The sequence below is a fragment of the Rhipicephalus microplus genome, chromosome 8, assembly GCF_043290135.1.
Source record: "Rhipicephalus microplus isolate Deutch F79 chromosome 8, USDA_Rmic, whole genome shotgun sequence".
NCBI lineage: Eukaryota > Metazoa > Arthropoda > Arachnida > Ixodida > Ixodidae > Rhipicephalus > Rhipicephalus microplus.
The window spans coordinates 2,534,997-2,553,735 of NC_134707.1; the positions used below are offsets into that span (position 1 = coordinate 2,534,997).

At 45.9% G+C, this 18,739-nt stretch overlaps 2 protein-coding genes across 3 annotated transcripts in view; one reads left to right on the forward strand and one right to left on the reverse strand.

Annotated features, from left to right (window-relative positions):
- Window positions 1-18,739, forward strand: part of LOC119165140 (putative Hedgehog signaling attenuator pxb) — a 665,846-nt gene that overhangs the window by 118,667 nt on the left and 528,440 nt on the right. The gene's annotated exons all lie outside the window — the stretch shown is intronic.
- Window positions 12,680-17,145, reverse strand: LOC142769110 (uncharacterized). Its single transcript, XM_075872048.1, has 2 exons — window positions 16,686-17,145; window positions 12,680-12,893 (listed from the first exon to the last, which is right to left on the reverse strand). Exons 1-2 carry the CDS (start codon window positions 16,859-16,861, stop codon window positions 12,680-12,682), a joined length of 390 nt encoding a protein of 129 aa, XP_075728163.1. The 5' UTR covers window positions 16,862-17,145.

The window sequence follows — 18,739 nt, forward strand, 5'->3', positions numbered from 1 at the left end:
CACAGCTAGGATTTCGCCTTGCCATTCTCTGAGAGCTCTGAACATCCTCTGTAATTTTACGAGCGAGATAGTGGGGTCTTGCAAACAACTCCACACGTTGGTATGCGCCACAGGAATTGGACAACCCTGACTACCGAGTACAGCTGGGGCGAGCATCAAATGGAAACTCTGCTCGGCAAAGTGGAGCACATGAAACATGTGAATGAAATAGAGAGAGAGAGAGAGAAAAGAAAAAGAACGCGATGAAACGGAAGAAAAAAAACATAGAAAGGAACTAAGAGAGACAGACATAGAAAAGGTAGAAAAAAGGAGCGCAAGACATAAAAAGAAACAGTGACAAGGAAAAAGATACAAAAAACCGCACAATATTGAAAGAAACGAAGAGAAACAGAAATAAGCAACGAATAGAGAAACACGGAGAGGGAAAAGAGAGAATGATAGAAAGACAGATGCCAAATAAAAGATGATATAACAAGTAGAGAGGAAGGTAAGAGCTTTAGTGGTAATGACGTCACACCGGAAGTTAAGTTGCTGATACATCCGAAATTTGTCGTTATAACCGTAACCGATGTTCACATTTAAGTTGCAAGCACTCACCTGCGTTGATAACGTCCAACAAGAGTCAGAATGGTAGAAAGCCTTCCGATAAGGGTCCGTAAAATGACTGTGTATTCTGTAGCAGCAGCCAGGTGACTATCGAACACGATGAGCGCGATGTTTCAAACGCAGGTGATTTTATGTATCGTGGTACCACCAGCACGAACGCCCGGTTGCATCGTCGTGGAATTAACTCAATCTGCCCTCGGCACGATTCCGAGTCCCCGTTTAGCAAGCGAGGCCTTCAGTGATCGGCTCTGGTGATGTCGAATCATTTGCGGATGATTGTTCCCGCCGACATTTTTCTTTGAATTTCTCTTGTTATTTTAATTGCCGTTGTTCCACGGCAATTTGTAAGCACTTAAAGGTATACATACAAAAAGAAATAAGAAAAGGCAGCATTCACGCGTGCGGAACAACGGTGTTACACAATGTTTCTGAATCAACATCGGTGCAGCAAATCACCCGGCTCATTCCATAAGCCGTAAGAGTCTGTTATGGAAAGTGTTTTGCTTAAAACCTATTTATTTATTTATTTTATTTGTTTGTTTATTTGGATACCCCTAGCGTGTGAAGGGCATTGCATGGGACGGGAGGGATAAACAAGGAGTGAAAACTTATCACAATTCAGACATAGAGATAATAAAAAAAGAAGTAATACAAGTAGAATGAAAAAATAAGATCATTCCACAAATAGCGGTAACATCAGGATAATAATTTTTAGTTTGTTCAGTGTATGAAGAGGCCCCGCCGCGGTGGTCTAGTGGCTAAGGTACTCGGCTGCTGACCCGCAGGGCGCGGGTTCGAATCCCGGCTGCGGCGGCTGCATTTCCGATAGAGGCGGAAATGTTGTAGGCCCGTGTGCTCAGATTTGGGTGCACGTTAAAAAACCCCAGGTGGTCTAAATTTCCGGAGCCCTCCACTACGGCGTCTCTCATAATCATATAGTGGTTTTGGGACGTTAAACCCCACATATCAATCAATCATCAGTGTATGAAGAGAATACTCAAACATCACATGCACTAAAAATCAAACGCAGTGATTCAGGCTCTTATCGTGCTCTGGAAATAAGTGGATATCGCGTTGTTACTTGTCAATTCGAGATTCGGTTCTTTCCGCCATTCTCGTGGTGAATGGATTTTCGCGCGCACTCACGTCGCTAACTGGCGGGCCTCATGTGTCGCCACAATAATGGTATACCATGGAAAAAATCCGATGCGAATGCTTATTTTATAAGTTTTTAGAAACGTGAACAGTCGTTGGCCGGCGAGTACGTGCGGCGAGCATGTACGGTGAAGTGCGTCGGCATTTAGACGTGCGTCACATTAGGACAAAGATAAAGCGCTTAAACACGCTTGCCAACATTCCACATGGAACACCGTAAGGTGGTCAAAGGTTTACGCAAAATAAACATGACAACCACTTTTTTGTGCAGCTGTCCTTGTTTCGATTTCCGTACTGGACGAAATTTACGTCAACTATGAAGCTCTGCTCGCGACTCCCTTTGCTACAGTTGCGCAGATGGCAATTTGGCCTCTAATAACAGAACTGTATCGAAACTGCTTCTGAAACATTCAGGACATTTGTGAGGCTGTAAAGATATACAATTCGCAACAAAGAGCAGTGTCTATTCCTTTCGCTAAAACCACATATTCGTAACTTGCAAGTGACTAAATGCGCCTCTTGGCTGACGCCTGGTTGTTCACAGAAACGTTGCCTGCCTCCTCTTCTCCAGCAACATCTCTTTAATAGCAGAGAGCCACGCCTGTCTGTCCCGGTGGATTAGTGGTTACCGTGCCGAAGGTCATGGGTTCGATTCCACCTGCGGTGGTCGCATTTCGATGGAGGTGGAATCTAGATATATTCCCGTGTACTGTGCGATGTCAGAGCACCGCAAAAGATGGTAGAAATTTCTGGAGCAGTCCGTGGACTACGGCGTCCGTCATGTTGTGCTTTGGAACACAAAACGCCAGGCAACTCCTTCGGATAATATATGCAGGTGTCATGCCGGTTGAGAAGTCATGTTACCGCATCTGATACGGCGTAATACAAGCGTCGAATTGCACCTGGCTTCGCACCGTGGCAACTGTGTGAAGGCCGGGTGGGTAGTTTGAAGAGGCCCTGCAACACTCTTCGAGCCTGGTCAGAAAACGCTGCCCATCGGCGGTATAGTCGTGGCTCCCGAGAACAAGCGTGCCAAATATTATAGCGCAGCACGTGGTCTGGAATTCCCAATGAATTCTCAGTCACGTAAATATCGCCTTCTCTCGAGAAATAACGATATAGCCTACTAAACAATCATTGCATCACATGACCAAGTATCATGTCATTGGCTGATTCGAACATCTCTCGCTCGGGAGTTGCTGGGGCCGCCGCGGGAGGCCGTGACCTGTCCGCGCGCGATCGCACTGAAAAGTCACGCGTGCGACCCCCCCCCCTCTCCCGAAAAAAAAAAGTGCTCATGATCAAGAGTGGCGCGTGACGCACAGTCGGCCGAAATTTCAAGTATTGTGCGCAGTGGCCACTTTTTTGTCTCTCAGTGCCACATTTTGGAACCAAGTTACGAAAAATTGCATCGTGGATGTGATTTGTGAGAATAACTTGTCCACACCTTTTTTTTTAAATTTATTTCAGTCGTATGGCAGATATACACACAATAAGCTGCCACTCATGCACGATAGCTAAAATTTTGGCCGACTGTACCTTCTTCTATCTTGCCATCCCTCCCTTTTTAGCTTTAAGCGCTTTTGTCGGGACTACAGAAGATAGAAAGCAATTACAGCGTGCGACAAATTTCTTTTAACTTTGCTCTAACGGGATAGATTTAAAAAAAAAATATGGTGTTAAATTCGCGAAGCAGAAGCTTTTTTTATTGAATTCATGTATTAGCTACTTGGAAATGCGTTGCTGAACATTTTCAAAGCTGCGCTTCTATCACAGTGGTTTCAGCCGTAGTTAAGCGTCATCATCGGCCTCATGAATAACTATATATGAAGCTATGCATGATGTGGGCACCTGGCGTAATCATTCAGTATCTTTGCGAGGCAGTATAGTGAGTACCTCGCTTCTTCGCAAAATGATTAGAAATGATGTCGTACTGGATGGCTTTTGCGGTCTTGGGCGTCTGAGTAAGCGACTCGGTGTCGTTTCCTTCTTCTTCTTTATTAGGCATTTAGTCTAAAGGATAATGCTTGCGTTTGTGACGAAACCTTTTCACTACGACGAGTCACCAATACATTGTCTCATATTCGTAAGCATGACAACATCTGCAGGAATACATGGAAGGTTGATGCCTTCAAAGACCGTTGTGCAAAAGTGAAGCCATCCTTCATATCTTCACATTTTCTGAATGTCCCGCCGTGGTGGTCTAGTGGCTTTGATTACCTAAGGCATGATACTCAGTGAAGGACGTCGGTTAAAAAAAAAACACGCTGGTGATGTAACCTCTGTATCTATCACCCAGTCTACACATGTGAACCATTTATCTAAAAAGTGTGTCTGTGTGGGGAGGTCTTGAATGCGCAAGTTGGAAGACTTTGATATTTAAGGCTGATTTTTCTAATAAGCGTGCCACCTAGCTACCGCACAACCGTAAAGATTTTGGTAGTGCGCCTGTGGCAAAATAAAAATACGTCGACCGTCTGAAGTTAGCAGGTCCTTCAAGCTTTCGCGCGGAAAATTACGCAGGGTATGCATAGTTATAAAAGAAGGACACAGATCATGAAGAACAGACGTTTCGGCTTTCCTGACGGGAACTTCGTTTATTGTGAACAAAACTGCCGTCAGGATAGCCGACACTTCGTTTTCGCATTGTTATTCACTTATATCTTGTTACTATCCGACCAGATGGGCTTCCATTAAAAACTCGACTTCATTAAGAGTATTATATCCAACGTGTCGAGGAGTGTGTCCATGGCGTAATGCTTATAATAATGGACTTCCGTGCTAGAGCTCCTGCGTTCAAATTCTGCCAATAGCTCATTTTTATGCGAAGGAATTTACCGAAAATGAACCGAGACTTTTTCGAGCAACGATGTAAAGAAAGAATCTCTACATTAAGTACGTCAAACACTTGATATATTATTTTCCGTCTGAATTTTTTTTTCGTTCTTCATTTATTTTCTTCATTTCTTTTCACGTTTTAGTGTTCTGCCTTTTCTTTTTGGTTTTGTTTTTTAATAAGGTGGTCCTACAATTTCGGAACGAAAGCTCCCGCATGCTTTTACAAAGGAGCTTCCAGTGCTCAGGCGAATATATTCAAGGGGACGTACAGTGTTTGCAATCGATATGTTATTGAATCAAAGATTTTTCCGTCACTGTTCATAACCCTGCAGCGTCTAATCGTCTGATGAGATTAGTGAGAGATTTGAGCTGGCTCTCGTCTGGTGTATGATAAAATCCCCGTGGTGTGCGCAGCTCGCTTTCGTGCGAAAATCGTTCTCCGCGACGGAAAAGAAGACGCGCACTTCTGACGCTGTGGGCGAGAGGAATGTTGCTTGGCACGCGACAGGTCACCGGGGTGATTCACAGGGGAAATCAGCCGGGAGTTTCTTCTTTTATTTTACCTGCCCGTTCGCCATACATCGCGTCCTTCTGGAAGGCCACAAACCAATTTATATAGCGTAGCTTTTCGCTCCAGTTTTCGAATCCGGTGAGCTGCAGACGAAGAGTGACTACCGCCTCATGTTTTACTGGAAAAGCTGCAGACCATGGTTTACCTGAGAAAACCGCCGTTTTTCTTTGTTGTTGTCGTTGTTACTACAGTGCGCAGAAGTTTGATTAGCTTTCAGTTGCCCGCTGTGCTACCAGCTCCTAAAACGTCTCTGCGTCCAGATATCTTGTTTCATTGTAGGGCGCCTGCAGCTTTCGATAACGAGATTTCTGCCGAACTTAAGATGGTTGCGTCTTGTGGTCGGGCAGTTTCTTCGGCAAGATTACCATTATCGGTGGGGGAAATGGCGTAAAAACAAAGTAAACGTAAGCGAGAGTCAGCTCTTAGAAAAAGTGATCTCACTGGTGGTAATTGCAGCTTCAAGTTTTGCTTTGTCGTTGAACATACTTGAAATGAAGTATTTTTTAAAGAAATTCTCTTTCGCGCCCGGATTCCTGCAAGTGTGTAGTGTACTTTCATTACGTCTTTCTAGTCATTACAGAAGTGCCTAAGTCCAAAAAGAATTTGACGGATCAAGGAGGCGCATGAAACGATTGGATACCTTACACCAACAGCCAAGATTTCAATGAAATCTTGACCTCATTCGCAGGATCAATTCGTTTAGATGACTTTTTTTCTGATACGGTTTAAATGGTATTAAGCTACGGAAAGTGAACATGCCGGCTTGGTGCATCAAATATATTGAAAATAATCTTCGCGAGTTTGCTTAATAATCGCGAATGAGTCCTAAATTCGGTTGGTTAGCACATGTCGGTGAGTAGAGTGTTCGTTCTGTGCTTACTTTCAACTGTTTCACTGTCAACTCCTGCACGTGCTTGGCCATGGGATAAGGAAAGAAAGTGGCTGAGGGTGAGTCATCCAGCCATCAAATCTCTCCATCGACGATATTTCCGCAAATATTTCCAGCAGACACAAGTGTCAAACACACACCTAATTATGCGGCACGGGGTTGTAAGGTTGATCGTAACCTGAGCACAGCGGCAAATGATCATTTTCGAATTGAACAATGGAGCCCTGGACTTAGGGCCCGACCCAACGAAGGTTTTCTGTACATTCACTTGTGAAATTTTATTCTCGCTTTTTCTTCGCAGCTAATTATGGCTTGATGCCGGCCGCCTTCCCCTTGTTTTGTTATTTTTCAACTACTGCAAAAACAATGAGGAATCAGAAGGAGGTCTATGCCGTTTATTATCATGAATAGCGTTTACGCAAAAGAGACAAAAAATACTTCGAAATTCGGTAGTTTTGCAAAACGTGTACTTCCGTAATTTGCCATTTGCTATCCTCTTCACCAGCGTCCACATTCGTGGCTTAAGCAAATAACGCAACAGAAAACGGCTCAGAGTCATCGAAAACTTGCACCGTTGTCGCCCACACTGTTTTTACCGATTCTCCACGAGCAAGAAACAGAGTCAACATTACCGGCTGGTGTGCGAACGAAACGAAACGCGGGGGACAAATCGCGCAGCTTGTGGGTGCGTAGGCCTATAGCTGCTTAAAGTTTGACGAATAATATTTTCCTTGCATGGCAAGTAGAGACAAAAGAAGTTATGCTGCTGGTCTTTGGGAATTATTAAAAACGTATTTTAGGCACTGAAAGACTGAATCTGCATTTGCGGGCAGTATTTTCGCCATATTTGTGATTAATGCCCTCATTGGTGGACACCGACTTTTTACCTCTTAAAATGTTAGTAACGCTGAATTTTTATTTACAGTGTCGTTTCGCAAACGTGAAATAAACTTTATTTGGTTCTTCTGTAGAACCCTATAAGACACCCCCCCACCCCCCAAAGGGAAGGAGTCCGCCGCAGTCGCTGGCCGCCAGCATTTATTGTTTTCTTGTCCACAACTTTGTTCGGCAATAAAAAGGTCAAGTTTCTTTGTGAGGCTGTGCAGCACCGAGAGCACGCGCTTGCTTCGCTCTCTCGTTCCTTCTCATTCTCTTTTGAATCTCCTAATCTCCTGCTTTGCTTCCATAAAACGTGTGCCGATTTGTCTGGAGTTAGATTCAGTAACAGCATTAGGGGAGACAACGGATATATAGAGAGAGACAGATGAAGATACAGAAAGAGACTGATAAAAAATGCTTAAAAAGAGAGAAATAATTACAGGAAGAAATGGAGTGAGGAAGAAAACAGAGACTAAAATAGGTAGAAACAGAGAGGAAGCGCAAAATAGGTTGCAAGAGAGATAAGTACGGATAGAAAAAGAAACTAAGAGAAAGAAATAGAAATAAACAGAGAAGAAAAGGTACAGGAAAGCATATAAAAAGCAGAACAAATAAATAAAAGAAAATGAAGTGAAACAAATAACCAATATTTGGCCGGCCTCCCTGAGTGGGTATATGAGTCATGGTGGAGGTATCACTATTCTCATCATCAAGGTAGCCCAGCTTCACACTTCTTTCGCCACTAATGCGAAGATGCCTGGATTAATCTTTTTCGTTCAGATTCGTATTTTCTTTGAGCAAGTTTTACAATTGGGCGTTATCTCTTAAGTAGTAAGATGTAGCCGCTGGGAATACGTTCTGTGTTCCCCGTGCATCGGAATCCTCAGTTATATCACCCAATCAATGAATCACTTTCTCGGTCCGTCCTTGTGACCTATAGCGTCCTAACTTCGGAACCTTTGCTAGTTTCTCTTTAACAATTAGTTCAGTTTACAGCGTGGCATCTCGTGAGACGTTACATTATTCACTCTTTGTGGTGCCTCCATTGTGAAGTATGAATGCGTGGGGCTCTTATTCATACATCACCGCTTGACTCGCGCTACCTTTTTGTTGGGGAGTCACTTAGCAAGCGCGAGTGTACAAAGTGAGCATGACCTCTCAGCCGGACTTCCGTGATAGGGATGGTTATTAATAGCGACAGTGAGGCCCCCATTGTGGTCGCTACGGTCATGGGACGAGGCCAGCTTTGTACTCGCCCCCTTTGTCTTTCCCCTTTGAACTCCCGCATCTTTGTCAAAGAAGCAAAATGCGACCACTGCGGCGTTTCCTCAAACTTTGTTGAAAATTTGGTGTTGTTTTAGTGCTGCAGCATTCATTTATAAGATAATGCATTCGCTTGCCGGTGCTGGGATCCTTATTTCCATGTTACTCGCTTAAGCCCAGGGAGTAACACTGGCCGTTAGCTATCCAGCGGCGCGTTTCTCACACCTAATGTTTTGCTTAGTTATTACATTCGGAGAAAACAATCGAGGTAAAATTTCCCACATTTCTGATAAAAGAAGATTTAATGACTGACGTGTCAATGTTCATAGCTAAGTTGTCAACGTAGCAGTTTGGTTGTACAAAATGAATGTGAAAGAAGGTGGAGGAGCCAGTCTCTTAGAACGATTCTGTTTTAGTAACACTTGAGACGCTTATTCGCGTTCATCTGTACCTGTGAGTACGTTTCGTGCGTCATTTGTGCTTGAGAAACGCGGGGCATGTTTCGATAAGTGCATTTTATGTCAACAAAGAGCTAACCTAGACCATATCATGTGGGGGAGAAGCCGTTGGGGCTGCCTGAAGGTCAGAACCCCCGATTTAAGCAAAAGATATTACCTTGTGCAAAGATAACACGTCTTTATGATGGCAGAGAGATGATGAAAGAAAATCTGAGTGGTTGGCCTGAATCAACATTGTTAAAAGAGAAAACTTTGCTGGGTTCATGAAGCACTCGTCACAAAGTGCGGCTATGCGTCAGTAACCCTTGCTGCCCAAGCAGCTTCATGGCATGCATTGAACTTCACTAATTTTTGTTTCTGCCATACGACCTCAATTGGCATCAGAGATTGTGCAACAGAAATTCGCTTTCAAGAACCCATATAGTTGGAAATCGTTGTCATCCGCTCCCCCGAAATTCTCAGTTTTCTAAAGGTCGCTGAATATCCTCTCTCGGCCCAATGCTTAATGTATTGCGTACTTTGGCTGATGGAGTAAATTTTCTTTTGTGGCAAATGTGTTCAAAGGACGCCAGACAGAAAAGCCAAGTTTCGTGTGGTAGTAAAAAGTGTTCCGAAAATGTCACCACGAGAAGAAAATGCACGAAAAGGAAACGTAGGTAGCGACTGCAACTTTGTATTCCCACACCAAAAGTCATGACGTCTTAAAGTTTGATCGCTCATGCTGGGTCATACGTAGCTGTTACTCGTTAGAATTGAAATTCATTTTATTTTGTTGGTGCCATTACTTGACAAATTAAGTTTTAGGAAAGTTGGTCGTCAAGTTAATGGTGCCACAACACGAAAAATACACCTTGAAATCCGGCAGAAAACGAGACGAGATTGTGGCGCTGAATTTAAAAATAACCTCTGACGCTGGCTTTCCCCTCTATGAATACGCATATGATGGTGAAATTAATTACATTTCTTTTCAGAGCACAATTTATCTATCCAGAATGATTAATTGTAGCGTCCGTTTACACTCGTGATGCTTACGAAATGACCTCTCAGAAAAGCTGACGAATGTAATATTTAACTGCGATGAAAGTACAACTAAATTTTTCTTGATCACCATTTGCTTGGCGTTTCGCTGTTATCGAGCTTCGTCATTACGAGTGAAAAGTTGTTGGCCTTCTCCTGGAACGAGTGTGTCGTCGACACCGTTTTCGTCCGTTGAATTGCCACTCCCTTCGACAGTGGTGGTCTCCGGCTGCAAGTCACAAGTGCAAACTGTCAGTCAGTGCACATGTCGTGATATGATACAGCACAAATTACAAGGGACAGGTTCAAAAGGAAATAGGACAGGTGCCTTTCCAAACCTTTACTGACGAACCTGACGTAACTTTACTTATCATTCTCTAACCTCACACAACCCAACCAAACCAAACCTAATCGTATAACCTAATATACAGCTTATCCTAGCCTAACGTAACCTCACCAGCACCTCTGTCGCAGCTTAACATCATTAATCCATAACAACTTGCACAACTTTCCCCATTAATGCAATGCAGGTGTGATGGAGAAACCGTCCAGTCAGTTTTGTTGACTGCAGTTCTTCCAGTGCATCACAACGGGAACCGTAGTGATCAACGATTTGACCATGTGTCGTTGCACCGCTGCGCTCCGCTGCTGAAGTTGTCGGAACTATATATATCGAAAAAAAAGGACGTATAATTGGCGCGCATAATTCAAGAAAAGTAAGCAGCTTGCGTTAGCACGCCATCAGTAGCGCTTTTTTGATGAGGGCCCAGTGATAGCTTCGCTTGTTAAAGTGATCGCTGCCAGATTCTTGAGGAAACACGCTTCTATATGTGCCACCATATCGCACCGCCACCGTTATTCTTCCTTCTTTGTGAAAAAAAAGCTATCGCGAAATCACAACAGTGTCATTGTGGTCGGCCGCCGAGGCCAATGTCTTTAACTGCTATCCCGCTTCATAAAAAGGTTGCCCCGCCTCCCCGAAGAGAGTCGTGAGAAAATGCGAATGCATTTCTTGCGCCGAGAGTACACGGCGTAGTAATTTTAATGGCATAAATTATTGACGAGATGAAGATTTGGACCGCAATGATTTATTCATATATTCATCAGTAAGCGAACGGTTGAGAGTGAGGCGCGCGCTTCACTCCAGCTATACATGTACGTACTAGCAAGCGGACGGGAGAGTGGGGCGCAAAAAGGGAAGAGAAGCAACAGTGAGAGAAGCAGCGTCGAAGCAGTGCACCTACCCTCTCCTACACTGCCTCCACAATCGCGAAAGCTCCGCTGAGCTCTTGCGATGCGAGCGCCCTCACATGCCAGAGCGCGCTGCTCCCTCACTCTCCGCTAGTCCGCCCACACCACCTGCTCCGGTTTTTAGGAATGAGGATAATCTAGCACCCGCAGCAGTTGCTATAGGAGAGGGAGAGCAGAGAGATAACACCTGTTGTTGCGCGGACGCTGCCGGACGCCTGACATAGCTTGACTAATAAATGTATTCGCATTAATAAATGTGGTTGGTCCCTCTCGTGAGGAATCGGTATAACACTCAAGCGAAATATGTCTTCACAGGAATAGTTGAGCGTTTGTGTATTGCTTCTCCAGAGGGGCGAAGGAATGAATGCTACAGTAACAAATTGCTAAGGCATGTGAAGAACGTCTAGCAGCTGGAAACTTGTAGCGCACACATCAAACAGAAAGCACGCATGAAATGAACATACAATACACAGCGCGCACTAACAACTCACAGCTCGACACTTAGAGCGCGCATTTCAAACAAAAAGGGCACACGAAATGAACGCACAAGTATACAGGAAGAGCGCGAACAGCTGTCACAATTCTTACAACTTTGTGTGTGTGTGTGTGCGTGTGCGCGTGCAGCGTGTTTTTTTTTTTTAACTTGCCCGCAGCAACGAGTGAGGTGACCTTTGGGCTCTCCTGAATCACGAGTCTGATAAGCGCGTGCGCAGGAGCGACCTTTTTCCGTGGGGGCGGCGTCCTCCGAAACACGAAGGGTGACAGAGCGGGCCATTGGCGCCATCTCGCCACTGATGACGAAAACGCACTGAAGTCTCGACGTTCTGAGGGCCGCCAATGGTATATGCATCGTGTATATAAATGGCTTGCCGTAAGCCTTCTTGACAATGTCAGCTTTGTAGCTTCGAGGTTAGCGTCGTGCGCTGTGGATTAAGGGGTTGCTGGTTCGACACCCCGTGACCTAACTAAGCTGTTCGTTCAGGGCTTTTTTTTTAAATCTTTGCAATCTTCTGATATACATTTTAAGACGTCACATCCGTGACGGAAATACGTCAGTGGAGCCGTGGTGGAACACGAATTAAAACAATTTCGTGTTAAAAAATGAAAAAAAAAAGAAATCAGCATCGGGTGGTATTCGAAAACGGGCCCTCATTTGGCAGTAGATTACTTCACCACAGAGCCACGCTGGGGCTTGAAGCTTCTTTACGAAAATACCCTACAGAGGTTTCATATTATTCTCTCAATCGCATTAACGTAATATGCAACGAGGCATCACACAATGCTAATTTTTACAAGCGTATGGCAACGAGCGTCCCTATATAACCAGTATAAATTGCCCAGCCATAATTCTTAGTCGTCATCAGCTACATACAGTATACACTGACTGCACAAAATGCCTCTCGATATGTAGCAGATATCCCGCTTTCCAGCGGACTGACGAATAATGCCGTAGTCAAGAAGGTTTTAAGAAAAAAAAATACTAAACCTCCTTGGGTGTAGTTGGCCTTTGCCTACCTTTCGAGAATCATTCATTAGAGTTAACAGCGTGGCAGTTACCTTGCAGGTGTTCTTGTATTAGTTGTCCAAAGAGTTTACAAAAAGGGCTAGAAAGGCCGTTCCCTTCCGCTGTGACTGTATACAACGCGTTCCGCGCAGGCCTACCTTTTTATTTTATTTGTTTTTAAGATGGTCACTGCCTCACATGACTGCCTGCTAAACGCTTTCTCGGGATTCTCATCCCGAGAAAGCGTTTTATGCGCTCACTGTTGGATAGAAGAGGTTCGTCTCAGCGCCGCCCTTGTCTGCCGCCAGCTCGACGAAGACGACGAGTGTGAAGAGCAGCACCAGCGAGGCAAACAGGATGCCGGGCAAGTTGCGTCGAAAGCATGACCTCTCGGGTGGAAGAGCATCGGTAGTGAGAATCTCCGTCTTGTACTGGAAGGTGGGGGGTGCCTCCTTCAAGTACCTGCGCCCCGTGGACTTATAAATCCCACCCTGGCCAAAAAATATAACGAAATTAAAACCTCGTTTGGCCGGGAAAACAACCGCAAAGCAGGGACAACATTTTCATGCTGCTCGTACTGCAGCGAGACATGCTATGGGTCACAGAAAAACACGCGTTGCTAAAAAAAAAATGCCGCTCCTATCTTCCAACGGAGGGGGGGGGGGGGGACTCGAGTAAATGCGTCGCATAGATGTGAGGGTGTCGCGTGAATGTTGCGTAATTGGGTATAGTTGGGGAATGCTTGTCATTTAGTCTTTGTTATTCGTATTTTTTGAATGAAGGGGAGAGAGAATAGACTTTTGTTTGCGAGTGCATATAGACAGAGCCCTCGTCGGGTGGGGTCCTCAGAGAAGCGTTGGCCATCAACGAGTGATGGGACGCTGATGTGCGATGCAGTGCCTACATGTACAGGGTGGCCAGTGAAAGGTTGTGCAGCTCGAGCAGTCGGTGTTTAATAGCAGACGCTTATTGCGTTGGCCTTGCGAGGCTAGAGAGTAACCGGGAGCAAACAGTTGACACGAGACGCAAGTATGCGGCACGATACGCGAGGCGTGAGCATGCGCAGTGGGGATGTAGACAACGCCGACGCACGACATCGTGCGACTAGGAAATGCCTTGCATGTAAAATAACAGCATATCCACGGAGTAAATGATGACGAGTGGGGTGGAACTTCCGTCCGTGTCTCCATCCGTCTTTTCGAATGGACGCACGGATGGACAGACATAAGGATGTAAGCACGGAGGGGCGGAGGGACGGAAGTATGCACGGACAAGCAGGCGGACGGAATCATGGACGAACAGACGTACAGATGAACGTAAGCACAGACGGACAGACGTACGGATGGACGGACGAATGGACTGAAGCACGAACGGATGGATTCACGAATGGACAGAAGCACGGACGGATGGAAGCACGGAGGGCGCTTCGCCCCACTCATCATGCACTCCGTGGATGTCCTGTGAAAACCAGTAACGTCATCTACTGATAGTATTCCCAATGTATGTATGTATGTATGTATGTATGTATGTATGTATGTATGTATGTATGTATGTATGTATGTATGTATGTATGTATGTATGTATGTATGTATGTATGTATGTATGTATGTATGTATGTATGTATGTATGTATGTATGTATGTATGTATGTATGTATGTATGGATGGATGGATGGATGGATGGATGGATGGATGGATGGATGGATGGATGGATGGATGGATGGATGGATGGATGGATGGATGGATGGATGGATGGATGGATGGATGGATGGATGGATGGATGGATGGATGGATGGATGGATGGATGGATGGATGGATGGATGGATGGATGGATGGATGGATGGATGGATGGATGGATGGATGGATGGATGGATGGATGGATGGATGGATGGATGGATGGATGGATGGATGGATGGATGGATGGATGGATGGACGGACGGACGGACGGACGGACGGACGGACGGACGGACGGACGGACGGACGGACGGACGGACGGATGGATGGATGGATATGGCTGTACCCTTTAGATCAGGCGGTGGGTAGCGCCACCAAGCCGTAATACTTAGTGAACCAAAAACTAGATTTATTTTTTCTCTTTAAATAGTTAGGTTGAGGATTCGTACTTTGCAGTGAAGGGTTTAATTTTCACTCGTGCCCTGACTTCAGCCACCAATCAGATGACCTCCTGCTAGTTAATTCTACCCGCTTAAAGTCTAGTTTGCCCTCCCTGTCCCTAAACCCCAGTGCTTTGAAAAACTCTGCGCCATTATCCTGAACTATAGGGTGAAGCCCTTTACAGAACACTATCAAGTGTTCGGCACTTTCCTCTTCCTCTCCACACGCACTGCATACCGTGTCTACCCCTTCGTATCTGGCCCAATATGTCTTTGTTCGCAATACATATACAAATAAGTTGAAATAACGCATACCAATGACACATTTGAATAACGCCATCTATTGAGCGAGTCATAAAGGTGGCTGCGTACTGCTACTACGAGTAGAGGAGGGAATGATCCGCGGCCTAAGAAGTATCGCCCCTAAAAAAAAAATTGTGTGGACACTGCATTCTGTTAACTGCCTGACTGATTAGTCTGGTCTGCTAGAGCGAAATGATCCTATAGGATGTGTGAACAGATGACAAAGCATTGTCTTACGTCAATGGCGTGGCACTGGCAGCGGTGATATTAGTCGAGCATAAAGCCAACCATGGAGGAAAAAAAAAAGAGAGCGGGACGTCACGCGGGCAGCCTTGGCAGGCCGTGCCGTTTTGAAGCCAGAATTGTCGGCCAAACACGCTTTCGTTTGCGCAAAATCACGCCAGCAACGAGACTTGCCGAAAGTACGGAGTAGGGTGCCCGGTAGTTTTGAATGTAAACGCGCTTGTTCGGCGCAGACCGGCTGTCCCACGCGGGTGGTTCAAAGACGGAACAGCGCCGAGAGTACTAAAATCAACCGCAAGCTCTGACGTCACATGCTGGACCGACAAGGTGGGCTTCACATGGGGGACTCCCTTCTTTCTTTTTCTCTCTCCATGAAGCCAGGTGTGTAGCGGAAACGAAAGTAAAGAAGAAAAAAAAAATGCCCGCAGCTTCCCTCGGGGGAACACTGAGGAGGATGCGGACCATATAATTGGTTAACGGGGTGTTAAAGTGCGACTTACTTGGGTCGATGGCTAAATTGGTTAACGTGGTTGTGAAATGGGGTGTTAAATTGCGACTTACTTGGGTCGATGGCTAAATTGGTTAACGTGGTTGTAGGAGGGGGTGTTAAATGAGTGAACACGTATGCGAAAGGGCGGCGCTGGTCGAAGGGACGTCGATCATTGTGTTTGTGGATTCGTTGGAATTCATTTCACCGCGACCTTGGACGTCGACGCGCCGTACAAACCAACCGACGAGCGGCAACTGAGCGAGCGAGCGCCGACCTTGAGTATATATACAGCACGACGGCGCATGCACTGTCAGCTGTTGAATGTTCTCGAAGCGCGACGCCACATTCGCGTCCACTGGAGAATCAGGAGAATTGTAGATGTCGAACGCGGTGTGTAGAGGAGGAAGGGTGCACAGATGGCGGAGGAGTGAAGCGCGCGCGGTGTGTAGAGGAGGAAGGGATGCACAGATGGTGGAAGAGTGGGCGACGGCGCGACGGCGCATGCGCGCGCGTCAGCTGTCGAACGTTCGAGAAGCGGTGCGGACGGCGCAGACGGCGCGGACGGCGCACTACAAGGCGCGAGTATAAGATGCTCCGCATCTAAAAAAGAGTGTGGATGTGAAGCGGTGGAAAGATTGTTCGCTTGAGCGGATGCTTGTGCTGGCGCTGACACTGGTGGCGGCGCTGACGCTGGCACTCGTCGCGGCGTTGCGCAGGAGAGTGCGTGCGCTTAGTCGTTTTATACCGCGGAACTACCGTCGCGTCCACTGCGGTGTATGCAGTTGTCGCACCTCCTGTCGTGTGCGCGGCATCCGTAGAGGATGCATAGAGCATATAGGGAGGAGAGGGTGGACGCCGCGGGAAGGAGGCAGGGATGGATCCCCGCCGTAAGCTGCTTCGCTTCTAAAATATAAGTGAACTGGTTTACCTTTTAAGCCTTTCCAGCATTAGGAAATTCATTACATTGAATTGAGTAATCATTCGCAGGAACAGGAAAATTAGATGTCAAGTGAAAGGAACGGAGTGGAATACACATTATGGAGGCGTGAATGAGCGCACTGCCAACTTATCATGTTTTTTGTAACTATTGTAGTGAAATGCCGAACCTGTGGAGGCCGTGTTCGTAGGCGCTTTTCTCTGGTTCGGAAATCTCGATCTCCACCACAGGGGCCTCGACAAGGGGTCGAACCTCGCCCTTCACAGGCTTGCTCCGGTGGTGGTGTGTCTTGGACGGCCGCTTCTGGACATGATCCTTGCTTGCTTTCTTCGACGCCTTGCTCATTGTTCTTCCTCTTCCTTCAACACGCGTGTCGCGGGGAAGAGGAGCCGGTGACGCTTGTATCCTTGTTGCTTGCTTGTGCCTTGTTTCTTGCGCCCACCCTCTACGGGAGATTGACTGTGAAACTGGCGGTCATGTAACGGTACGTTTTTTTAATCATACGAAGGATTAGGAACAAATTGTTTGCAAAGAATAAAGAATGATCAGCATATACAAATACTGGAATGACCAGCATGTACATCCATAACGATAAGCTATAATTCAACAAATAGAACAACATAACTAAGAAGGGGGCAATAATAAGGTGAAAAATGTTGATTGCGAAAAATAATGACAAAGAATTCGTCTTGTGTCACTAAGAAAATCGCATATGAGTGGCTTAACGTTACTTTCGTTGTATCCCAGAGAAGTCACACGAAATCGAACATTTCGAGACTGAAATGAGCGTATTATTGTGATAGCAATTTTGGACACTCGTATTATTGTGGTAGCAACTTCTGGACATCGCTGTCATGGGATTCAAACTTGCGCCTTCTCGCTCCGCCAGCATTCGGCCACGAAGCATACGTCTTTCAGAGTGCTAAAGGCGAGCTGTTTATGTACAACATTTACAGCTGGAAGCACGCAGAGCTCGAAGGCGCGCCAGTGAGCTCTACGTATCACCGGTGAGATGAAGTCTGTGCAAACACGGACACAATAAGCAAGTCAGGACAATGATAACAATATCGGGGGTTTACGTCCCAAACCACGATATGATTATGAAAGACGGTGTAGTGAAGGTGTCCGGAAATTTCGACCATTTAGTGTTGTTTAAGCTGCACTGACATTGCACAGCAGACGGGCCTCAACCATGTATTTCACCTCCACCGTAATGGGACCGCTGCAGCCGGTATCGAATCCACGACCTTCGGGTCAGCAGCAGAGTCCCGGAACCAGTGAACCACCGTGGCCGACGACGAGAGGACACTGCGAATGCCTTGTGGTGTCCTGGCTTTCCTCCTGTGTCCGTGCTTGGACACTCTGTAATCCTTCAGAATGCGTATACTTGCTGCCGCACGACTCTTACCCCATCACTCTTGTTGGTCACGCATGTGAAGAATGTTTTATGCGGTGCTTCACCGTCGCACAACCAGAACGCAGTAGTCATGCCCCCCCCCCCCCCACCAAAAAAAAAGGGGGGGGGGTTGGCGGGAGAGAGGGGCGTTAGTTACTCTTTCTTAAAAGTCGCTCATAATGTGAAAGGTGAACGTCACTTCAAACATGTAGGTGCAGCTTCGTCGGACCTTAGGAAATACATGGATGTGCATATCGAAACAGTTAAATTAAGAAGTGATGCCAAGGACGAGGCCTGCCGAAACAATAATGCAGCAGATGTCCGGCACATCTCCGACTTTCATGAGATGCTCTAATACGTAAGACGTGCCTTGTCTTCAGGGGCATTTCATGCCAACGTTCTATCAAGGGGTGTAGTGTACAGCATGTTAATGGTGATTTCCCATCGAAATTTTCTAGGACAGCGCCTTAGCTATAGGCTATAATCAAAATGAAAGTGTTGGGCCAGAAAGATGTAGAAATCGGAAAGAGAACCGGAAGTGGATGAAGTGGCTCCACACGGTAATCGAAAGTGAACTAAAAAATGGAAAATTAAGGATTCAGTTTATGTTTCATGAGAACATAAATTTGAAATAACAGACCTAAAATCCAAGAAGGTATAGGGGATGTTATTCACAGTAATTATGATGTAAATAAAGTAACTTGACGCTGGCAGGAAACGAACTTTCTAATAGCGCGTTCAATGCACTACCACGTTTACTGCCTTCACATTTACACCTACAAATAAGAGCCCCCTTACATTGTTTGGCTTTCATGTCCGTCACTTCA

Coding starts and splice junctions, on each gene's coding strand:
- LOC142769110 (XM_075872048.1), bottom strand. CDS start 16,861: ATGAGCAAGGCGTCGAAGAAAGCAAGCAAGGATCATGTCCAGAAGCGG. Junction 12,894..16,685: donor TACGAACACGGCCTCCACAG/GTTCGGCATTTC, acceptor CACGGGGCGCAG/GTACTTGAAGGAGGCACCCC.